General features: G+C 38.5%; 1 protein-coding gene across 2 annotated transcripts; it reads left to right on the top strand.

Moving 5' to 3' along the window:
- The first annotated feature begins 683 nt into the window (after positions 1-683).
- On the top strand, positions 684-10,344 carry ak1 (adenylate kinase 1). 2 transcript variants are annotated; one of them, XM_042394350.1, is made up of 7 exons: positions 684-792; positions 8,541-8,577; positions 9,290-9,325; positions 9,434-9,597; positions 9,769-9,885; positions 9,972-10,163; positions 10,261-10,344. In XM_042394350.1, exons 2-7 carry the CDS (start codon positions 8,571-8,573, stop codon positions 10,327-10,329), a joined length of 585 nt encoding a protein of 194 aa, XP_042250284.1. In that variant the 5' UTR covers positions 684-792; positions 8,541-8,570; the 3' UTR covers positions 10,330-10,344. The 2 variants fall into 2 exon arrangements, with proteins under 2 accessions (XP_042250284.1, XP_042250283.1); XM_042394349.1 differs by lacking the exons at positions 684-792; positions 8,541-8,577 and adding an exon at positions 9,087-9,194.
- The last annotated feature ends 350 nt before the right edge of the window (positions 10,345-10,694 follow it).

Genomic DNA, 10,694 nt, shown 5'->3' with positions numbered 1-10,694 from the left:
TAGCACAGAAGTATTACTACAGTTAGAGTGCATTCGATTCCTGAGAATAGTGCAATCAATGGATTGAATTTCCCAACCTCTAATCTTTGGTGGAACAAAGCACAAAGGACTGACCAAACGTGTTGGTTATCTTCCAGTTTGGTTGCATAATCAAGTCTGAGCAGGAATGTAAAGAATTTATTGAAACGAATTAACCATGTACATGCTGGTTATGTCTGATTTGTCTCTCAGTTCTCTTATAACAACAGTCAAAATATATTTTTCCATTTCCCCCCCTTTTTTGTGTCACTTTCATTATTACAAAGCACTCCAGTATGGTTTCTGGTTTTGAATATTTGCTGGTCCAGATCATGCACACAATACATTACCATCACAAATAATCATCCGCTTTTAGCTTACATCCTCATAAATATGGTCTCTATAATACATTTTAAGTTTAAAAGGAAGCTGCAGTGACACATTCTCATGCAGCCATTTGTCACCCAATGACCTGAACTAATACTTAGTCGTGCACACTGCCACAGCCCTCCCCTCCTCTCTCTCTCTCTAATTTCACCCGTGCCTCCTCCTGTCCATCTCCCTTTCTCTCCCTTCCTCACTCTCCTTGCCTGTTCTTGCTCCCTCTTACCCAGAATGCAGCGCAGGCTGAGCAGGCTCAGCTGAGCTATAAAAAGGCATAGCATGGGGGAGGGAGGGCTGCCGTGCAGCAGGAACTGTGCAGACACACACACACGGGGATTCAGGGACGGAAGCCCCTTGCACTGGGATCTAGAGCCACAGCGCGAAAGACAGGTCAGTACAGAGGACAAAGGCTCCATAGAGGACAAGCAGGCAGGAAATGGCAGGGAAAGGGTCGGATTTTGTCAGAATGTGTAATGAACAGAGAGACATGTCAGAGAGAAAGAGAGTGGGCAGGCAGAGTGGGCAGGGCTGTTTGATGGGATGGAGAGTGAGAATTACAGAAGCAGAGACTGTAATGGTAAATTGTCATCTGTCTCAGCACTTTGGTTAGTCACACTGTTTAAAATGGTTGAGTGTCAGTAGATCAGGCATTTCTTCATAGTGCAAGGGCATGTAGGTCTTGTATGTCACCCACAGTGATGCCACTCAATGGATGGCATAATTACTCTGCTGAAAATATGTAGTCCTGTCATTGATTCTTTTTTTATTCTTTTTTTTTTGTTTACGGTTACTATAAAAACATTTTCCTCCACCTCCATCCATTGAAAGCCGTTTTTATACAACCTTTTAATTCCTCTGCCATGTTTCTAGCTCCTAGTAATGGTCATTGACAGCTGCTTAGGGGCTGAGTGACATTGATTCTTGTGAATAGACGGCACACGATTAAGAGAATCAAACCTTGCAATTTGGAAAACAAACACATTCGTGACAGTCACAGCTAACTCGGAAATTATCTCACTCCATCCTTTCACAAACAACATGGAATATTTCCCACTGCACTGACGTCAAAGGATCCCCTGTTCACCCTTAAAGGGACAGTGCACTCAATTAAATTGCAGAGCACCTTAGCAACCAACCGTACAGAGAGAATGCACTAATAGATTATGTGCTCAGTACTTTGTTTTCGCTCCTGTTGCTTCTAAGGGCAGTCAGTGAAAGCTTCATCCCCATGTGCTCTTTGAGAATGGTTGACACGCTATCCCTTAACAGCTGCAGACTGACTGAGTCTTTTTTTAGCTGGGCTACATGTTAAAGAACAGTAATAAGACATTGGGGTGGGACAGGCATGATATATTGACATCGGGTGGGGGTTGTGGTGAACCCAGTATCTTAATATTTCAATATACAGATAGAATTACAAAAAACCCACGTGTTCAAATGTGACTCCACTGATATATCTGGTTCTCTAAGTACTCTTGCATTCTGGCTATGCATGGCATTGCAATAGTTATGTATTATTAAGAAATGCGTCCATTTCAAGGAACATAATATGGATCCAATCCTAGTCCAACATTCACAGGGCTTTGTCTACATATGATAAAGTCCAGTTTAAACACCATGCCACATCTATATCTAGTAATTATACAACTTCTGTTGGGGAAAGTATTAGAGCAATCACACTGCAGCAAAGCCATGTTATGTTCCACCGAATAGTAGGTTTCTGTTCCATAATTCCATGCCATATTGATTACAATATATAAATATCATTATGCCATATTGATTACATACAGTATTGATTGCAATTCATCTTGAGCTGTGCAATTTAGTAGAACCAGAACATGTTTGACATACCAAAAAGGCAAGACACCCTCTAGATGGCACCATAATAGGTCAGAGTGGGATTCCCAAACAGGCACTGTGCTGACTCAGATACCAGCGTCCAAGTGACATTTAGACAGGCCACAGGGTTAACAGCCGCTGACATAAAACTGGACACCTGAGAAGCAGCACCACTAGGACAGAGGACTATTGCAAGTAAGAATCAGAGAACAAGCTGGTAGCAACTTCAGTGTATAGTCTGCTACAGTATGTCCTTCATAGTGAACCAGGAAAGATGTGTTAGCTACAGAATTATTATTTTGAACCATGTTTAACTGTCATTTATTTGATTCTCTGCTTCAGTGTTGCTGAAGTGAAACAACTAGTATCACCTTTGATATTTATCATTCTGGCCTCATAGTAACAGATTTGTTTGAATAGCAGCCATGTGCCAGTGAACAAACAGCCACAAGGTCACAAGGTCAAATTCAAGTCTCTGACTTTAAAAACGTTATTAATATTACATGCAATTTTATGTACTGTCACCCATTTCTACTGTATCTATTGTAAAGTAGGGTTTTGAAATAATGTAAAGTTTGGGATAACCCATCAAGAACTAGTTGAATGTGTCTTAAAAGAGAGACAAATTCACTCATCTTTCATATTTCTTATCCTATTTTTGTTTTTTCTTTGCTATTTATGGTCCGTGTAAGTTCTTTTTCTGGGATTGTACTCAGAATATTACATTTTAGTGTGTGTACAGAGATATTTGTAATTAGGGTAACACTTCTTGAACTCCCTCTATTTTATTTATGAGCAGCTTTAAGTAACCTAAGAAATCAGCCTTTTTATCAAAAATCTGGTTTCACAGAACTCAGACCAGAAACTTCTCAAGTTACTTGATGAGCATAGTGCATGTGTGTGTGTTTAATGTAGTAACCTGGTAACCTAGTGACAAGTTCAGTAGTCAAAACTGGAGTTTGCATAACTGTATGCAAAGGGGGGAGTTACTGTAAGATGATAATATATATAGATGTTATATGATCCATATACTGTGCATTGACAGGTGGCATAAAGATGGCATTCTGACTCTGAAATAATTCCAAACATCAGTGGAAAATAGTTGTGCTGGTGAAATAGATACGTATCAGAAATCTGGCCTGTATACTATAGGCCTTCCCTACAGCCTGTACAAAACTAGGTGGTTATTTTGGCACAGGCAACACCTGTTGAGCCAAACCTTAAAATTATATTAAGTCAGTTCTGTCAAACACACTCATTTTCCACCCGAGGCATGACACAGACAAGCAGCTACTTGAACTAAGATATCTGTTTACACACAGCAGCACCAATGACTTTGCCCGATCTCCTTCCTCATTTTTGTCTGTCTTTAAGTCAGAGAAACAGGAAACCATCAGGCTGTTGTCTTCTTTAGATATATTCAGTACGAATAATCCAGAATTTATGGGGATTCCTGTGCCACAGATTGTTGTGGTCTTATTTTGAATTGTCAGCATTAAATAACCCTACATGCTACAGACAGAGGCTTCTACTGTTCTACCACGGGTAGGCCAGGTTATCATTGGTTTGCAAAAATATATTCAAAATAGCTTAAAGGCCATAGGAGATAACTTTTTATCAGAGTTGAGACATACAGTGCTACTCAGTATTGTTATGCTCAATTTAAGTTTAGTGTGGCTACATTGTAATGTCTCTATTAATAAAGACATTGAAAATGAACTTTTCTCTGTGCATCATCAGTATTCACATTACGAAAATATGCACCAATGACACATCCTTGAGAGATGCATATGAGAACATCGATAACAACATTGCCAGTACTACTACTACTACTACTTCTGCTGATGTTTTTATGTGTTTGTGTGGTGGATGTGAAGCACAAGAGATAAGTTAAAAAGTCGTTGAAAGGTAGAGTTGAGTTGAAGGGTACCCGCATTTTAAAGAATTTTTCTGTTAGATAAGAGTAAACTGCTGGCAGCAGAGTAACTGCAACACTGTAATTCTACAGTACTGATACTTTTGACTGACTGATACAGTCTATTACAGTAAAAATGAAATGCTGTATATTTCTATGCTTTTTTGAATTAATAGTAACATTCTGGTTAGGGGGTTGCCAGTAGATTACTTTAACTTCTCACTGTTTTCTCTAAAAAGACATAATTGATAATACAATAACTCAATCTTCAATGCAATTAACATTAGCACTTTATTGTTCTGTGGGCTACAGACATCTGCTTAAAAATATGCATTATTACGAAAATTATGCAAAATAAGAAATACACAATTTAGAAAGGATATAAATCAAACAAACTTTTATTTAAAAGTTAATAGTATCTGCTCAAAACAATGGCAATAAACCAAAAGTCTTACATTGCATGTCAGAGACTGCCCCTTACCAAATGTGAAAATACCTGAGATACAAATTGTAACTCCTTCCAAATTATTGCTATAAGTGATTTTTCTTACCAAACTTGATCTTAACCTTGGATCAAACAAGTGGGCTGAATACCAAGGCAACTAATACAGAGGGAATAAGTATTTAACCTATAAAGAATCCAATGAGGTATGTTTAGGTTCTCTCAAAAAGCAGTAAAAAATATATGCAAAATATATAAATTTACTGCAATGTATTCTCTGCTGTAGTATTAAGACCATTTTGATAATATAGAATCATTCTGAAAATATGCAACAATAGCAACATTTGGAAAATAAATTGTTTGGGTTCTTTTTACTTCTGGAATATAATAGTCCTGTGAGATTGGCTTGTGTTTTACCCCTCAAAAGAGTCCTGTGAAGTAGGTGCATGCTGAGCTACAGGAAAAGTCTCTGGGTGTGGACAGTCCAAGCACGTAGCTCTGAGTCTGAAAAGTGAAGCCAATGCAAAGTACCTTAAACCTGTATTCTCTCTAATGGCCAGCAGGGGGAGACTCAACTGGCTCTGAAAAGAAGTCCAATTGTACGGAAGTCTGATGTTCATTTTGTAAATTATGGCCCCATTCAGAGTAAAATAGATGATAAAGCAGGGTATGCTTTAGGGCGTGGCTAGCTTGTTATTGACAAGTTGCTACCACAGCAGTGTGTGGGGTGCTGTAGTTGGACCCTGGGGAGCTCCTCCCCAGCTCCACACTCTTATCCAAATATGGTCACTTCTCATCACTTCTGGCTACTAAAAACCAAGATGGCAATGGTCAAAATGCCAAACTCAAGGCTTCAAAACAGAAGCCCACAAACCAATGGGTGATATCCGGTGGCTACGTCCATTATTTTTATACAGTCTATGGGACAGTCCTGATTCAAATAGGAATCTTCTGGGTCAGTTAGATATGAACATCATCTGGCTGGTTGTCGTTCCTCTCCATAGATTTATTCCAGTGCTGCCACTGTAAAACAGCAACAAACAAACAAACAAACAAATAATTAATCAAAATAACTCTTGGGAATGTATAATAACAATGCCTAATCAATGGTTATAAAGCTGATAATTCCAGGCTGTCTGTTTTACTACACCAAAGTTTCTTACCTGCACCCTCCTGTCTGTAAATCTCCTCTAGTCTTTGGCAGTTCTGCCCCACAGTCTCATAAATTTCTTCTAGAGGGAGTTGTGGCTGAAATCTTGTAGGTGTCTCTTGTATGTAGAACTGGATCTAGAGGCTCGATGCACAGCTTCCGTCACAGTTCACATTCTCAATGCGGTTTTTCACTTGAACCAAAGTGACATTAAACCTCCAACCAAAAGTGACCCATCTACTGTCACATCAGCAAAATTCTTTCAGTACTACTTGATATTTCGAATAACAGTGAGGCACTGCGAGTGAGTGGGGTTAGCCTCATACCTCCTCATTTCATCTACAAGCACTTGTACCATCTCCATTGCTCCACTGGTCCATTGTCGCTCCACAATTGCATATTTCCTGTTGCATTTGTTCCCAGGGAAAATGGAATTTTTCTGGCCATGTTTTCAGTATTTGAGATGTAGAAGGTCTGTTGCTTGAATCGTTGTTTCCTGCCTGGCTTAACAATAATGCAATGGCCGACAGCTGTGATGGGTTAGAATGAGATTGAGTGCCTGATGACGATGGCGATGAAGACTCAGAGACTGACAAAGCACTACTCAGTGGTGAAGAGCTTGGAATAATTTACAGATCCAACGTAACTGTCTCTGTCTCTAAAAAAAACATAAGAAACAAAGAAAGATTTTGGGTACATCGCTGATAAGCTATATAAGTGTCTCTGCAGACATTTGGCCAAATGTGGATTTAGAACTTTTATGGCCTTTCTTTTTCTGTCAAATTAGCTAAAGAAAAAAACAACTTAGTCTTTGTTTAAAATCCACTTATTTATCTTATATTAGGCATGTCTGAAAAACTTAGCTTGTTTTGCACCTGCCTTTGTACAAACATTCTTACAAAAATATGTATTAGTATTGACCAATATGGTTGGGAAAATTTTAAATATTGATTTCAACCCTTAAAAAGGGTGTCCAGCCCCCATGAATTGTGGTCTTTAGAACTGTTTTGATAAAATACAGTGACATTCAAATCTCAGCCTCACTGATAAGTGACATTTTTAAATCATACACCCTATGGAAACCTTTGAAGCCAGTGAGTTGAGTGCTGTTAGCTAGCTAACTCACTAGCTACTAGGGGTGTGCCCGAATACAAATACATAATTTGGCAAAGCACAAATAGTGTTTTTTTTTAATGAATATTTGTCTCATAGAAATCTTTTAAAAATTATTTGTTTTCTGTAAGAAAAAAAAACCATGTCAAATACCAGTGTGCAGGTCAGTTACATCGCTATTTCAGTCTCTTACCTCTGCTCCATTGTTACGTCTATCAGCAGGTCTCAAAGAGGAGAGTCACATCCACCTGCTACATGACGCACATTTCATAATGTGGACATCACTCCCAGAGTTGGGGGTGTTCCCCAGAGATAAAGCTGAGCTACTGACACAAGCAAAGTGCTCCCAAGGGAACACTTCATGAACACTTATTGTAACACTTTAATTTTCTAAAATTAAAAGCATAATAAAAACAAAAACAGGATTTTTAAACCTCCTGCCACTTTTATTTGAATACAAATACAAATAATTTTGCTGCCTCAACAAATACAGATACAAATACAAATACTGGGCCCTCTGCACATCCCTACTAGCTACTCAATTTGCCCCGTTCATTCCTATGAATATTGCTCAGAAGCTTATGAAGCCAAAAAAGTCACTTGCCACTGTAAAGACATTGCCCAGATGAAAACATACTGCGCATTCTCTATGTGCTGCATAGGCCATGGAGCATGCTAACTAAAGACTTCCACTAGCTGAGATGGCTAACTTCAAGTTGAACCCTCTGGCTAACTTGAATGTAGATAAAACAATTAAATCATGCGGCTTTTCTAGACTTTTGAAATGTGATCGGACCAAATGGATCAAGTTCTGATGGTAAAACACTGGCTCTCTAGAGAAGGCCATATTTTTGGCAAACCGTAGGTTCTCCTACATGCTTGGAAGGGGAGGGTGAGGGGAGGGGTATTTACTTAATTGCAAACTGCAACCTCACTGCTAGATGACACTAAATCCTACACACTGGTCCTTTAAAATAATATGCCAATTTATTATCAAACTTCTTATCGAGCTCCAATATTCTCTCTGCAAAACCCAATTTCCAAAAAATATTGTTACTGTAATATAAAACATTAACACACTATTTAGGGCCTCTGTGCTGTTGTTTCAAATGGACCAGCCCACAGTGCATTGTTAAGTAAGGTACAAAACCATATTACATAAATAAAGCAGATTAGTGGTGAAAATTGGCTGTAAATTAACAGCAATTGCTTACAGTGCTGTCTAAGTACTAAGAACTATTGCCAAAGAAAAAAGTAGAATTCGGATTCCTTGGTAATTGCATATATATGCATAGAGTGGTACAGATTGTCTGAACAGATCATATGAAACACAAGACCAGAAGTGAAAAAGACCAGAGAGCACTTTTGGAGAAATATCTTTATGATCTTGATTATGCTGCTACAAAAATAAATATAAGTCATTACTGGGACTATCTTTGGGGATTTACGGAATAGTCTGTAGATAGAATGATAACATGCTCGACTAAGTATCTGTTGTCTTAATTGTGTGAAATTAACCCCTGCTTTGAAATGAGCCCTTGTCCAGACACTTAGACACTGTCAACCAAGAGGGTCAGTTCTCTATACAACAATGGACTGCTTGTGTGACCTTAAATTCTTCTATTGTCATCTGCTGTAGTAAAATTATTTACTTTTCTGTGTCCTTTTTTGTCTTGTAGTTGAAGAGAACACTCAACTAACGCAACACAATGGCAGGTAAATAACATGTGTGTTTAAGTAATATTGTAAATGTATATCAATAATGATTAATGATGTGGAAAATGTTGATTTGTATTTGCATTTTTATAGAGTTGATGTAAGGCAGAAGCAGACTTGTTTTATTTACTAGGACTCTATTGCCCTCTTTTGGTGATTTTAGAGAATACAGTGGAGGTCTTATTTTACATTTAAACACATATATTCAGTTGTTATTAAGCAGTCCAATAAATTATTAGGATATTATATACAATTGACAAAACATGATTTGCAATTATCATACAATAAAGTGACACCCATTATCAATATAGTTAAGTTAAGTTAATATCTTGTGTTTTATTAGAATTTTTTGCTCACTAGATTTATAACTCAGACTGCAGTGTCCTGTGAACAGTTGCATGTAGCTGCAGTGTCCTACCTGGCTACATAACATTATTAAGTGACAACTGTTGCCATGGTGACACTGTTTGAGCAATAACACAAACCTACACCAAAACAAGCACAGTCAAAACAGCATAGTGGACCAGGAGACACTGTGTCCTGCAACTAAATAATGGAAAATATGCGTGTCGCTGATTCAACTGAAGGCGTTTCCTCCACATTTGACCCTCGAGATGGTTTGTTACAAAAAATCCTTTTATTTAACTCTTGCTTAAAAGAAAGCATATCACATGTATGGACTAATAACCTCATTTGTACTTGCTTATTTCAGACAAAATTAAAGATTCAAAGATCATCTTTGTCGTGGGTGAGTACATTCAAACTCTGAATTTTGTCTCATCTTCGGCAGCAACACATTTGACCACTAATAGTTACGCTTCATGCTGTACTGATGCCTTCTGTCTTTCTTTTTCAGGTGGACCTGGCTCTGGAAAGGGCACCCAGTGTGAGAAGGTTGTGGCAAAGTATGGCTACACCCATCTGTCATCTGGGGATCTGCTCCGTGCTGAGGTGGCCTCTGGCTCTGAGAGGGGCAAACACCTCCAGGCCATCATGCAAAAGGGAGAGCTTGTGCCCCTGGTAAGAAAGTGGGACTTAATTTAATTTATTTTTTAAAACAGGAATTGATTTCATCTTTTGCAAGTGATAATAATAAATAAGGAGCACTGTATTTATCCATTTGTGCAATACCAAACAGATGAAATAAAAAAGTTCATTGTGAAGGTTGATCATAATGTTTTGGGCTTTCAGGACACAGTCTTAGACATGATTAAGGATGCCATGATCGCCAAGGCTGATGTCTCCAAGGGCTTCCTTATTGATGGCTACCCCCGTGAGGTGAAGCAGGGCGAGGAGTTTGAGAAGAAGGTAGGAGATAATATGTTGGTCTATACTTCATACAATTCATACAATAAAGGAAAAACCTTAAATCAGCAAACTCTCTTTGATCCCAGATCGGCAAACCCTGCCTGCTGCTGTACGTTGACGCAAAAGCAGAGACCATGGTCAAGAGGCTTTTGAAGCGTGGTGAGACCAGCGGCCGTGCTGACGATAATGAGGAGACCATCAAGAAGCGCCTGGACTTGTATTACAAAGCAACTGAGCCAGTCATTGCCTTTTATGAGGGCCGTGGGATTGTAAGGAAGGTGAGTACATCTGCAATGCTTGTGAAAATATAACAGTGAAACATGAATCCTATGTGAAATCTGACATACACATATGGTGTGATCTTGCTTTGCCTAGGTTAACTCTGAATTGCCAGTGGATGAAGTCTTCAGCCAAGTCTCCAAGGCTATTGATGCACTGAAGTAAAACAACATAACTGTCTGGTTGTTGTTGTTGTTGTTGTTTAATTATTGTCTCAGTGTCTATTTCATAAGGATGAAACATGAGCAACAACTGAAATAATACCCCTCCCACTCACCTTGGTAAGAAAAACTGAAGCCTTAACTCTACTTCTAATCCAGCAATAAGAATCTACATTTTTAAACTCACACAACAATTAATCTGTTTATACATAGCAGCACCTAGAAATCCACTTTTGTCTATATTTAAGTCTTGTTTCCATTCTGTGGTGAACATGTATGTGGATGTACCCAGCTCAAAAACTACTGTATAAGGGTATAAGAGGTGAAAAGTATTTTTACACATGAGGTGTGAACAATCCTCTAACCTTT

Source organism: Thunnus maccoyii, chromosome 19 (genome assembly GCF_910596095.1).
Source record: "Thunnus maccoyii chromosome 19, fThuMac1.1, whole genome shotgun sequence".
Classification (NCBI taxonomy): domain Eukaryota; kingdom Metazoa; phylum Chordata; class Actinopteri; order Scombriformes; family Scombridae; genus Thunnus; species Thunnus maccoyii.
The sequence above is the reverse complement of the archived record's forward strand: the minus strand, read 5'-3'. Positions and strand labels throughout refer to the sequence as shown.

Excerpts from the sequence above, each read along its gene's own strand:
- ak1 (XM_042394349.1), top strand. The coding sequence starts at position 9,131 with ATGGAAAATATGCGTGTCGCTGATTCAACTGAAGGCGTTTCCTCCACA. Across the intron at positions 9,326-9,433 it reads AAAGATCATCTTTGTCGTGG|GTGGACCTGGCTCTGGAAAG; the intron begins GTGAGTACATTC and ends TTTCTTTTTCAG. Across the intron at positions 9,598-9,768 it reads AGGGAGAGCTTGTGCCCCTG|GACACAGTCTTAGACATGAT; the intron begins GTAAGAAAGTGG and ends TTGGGCTTTCAG.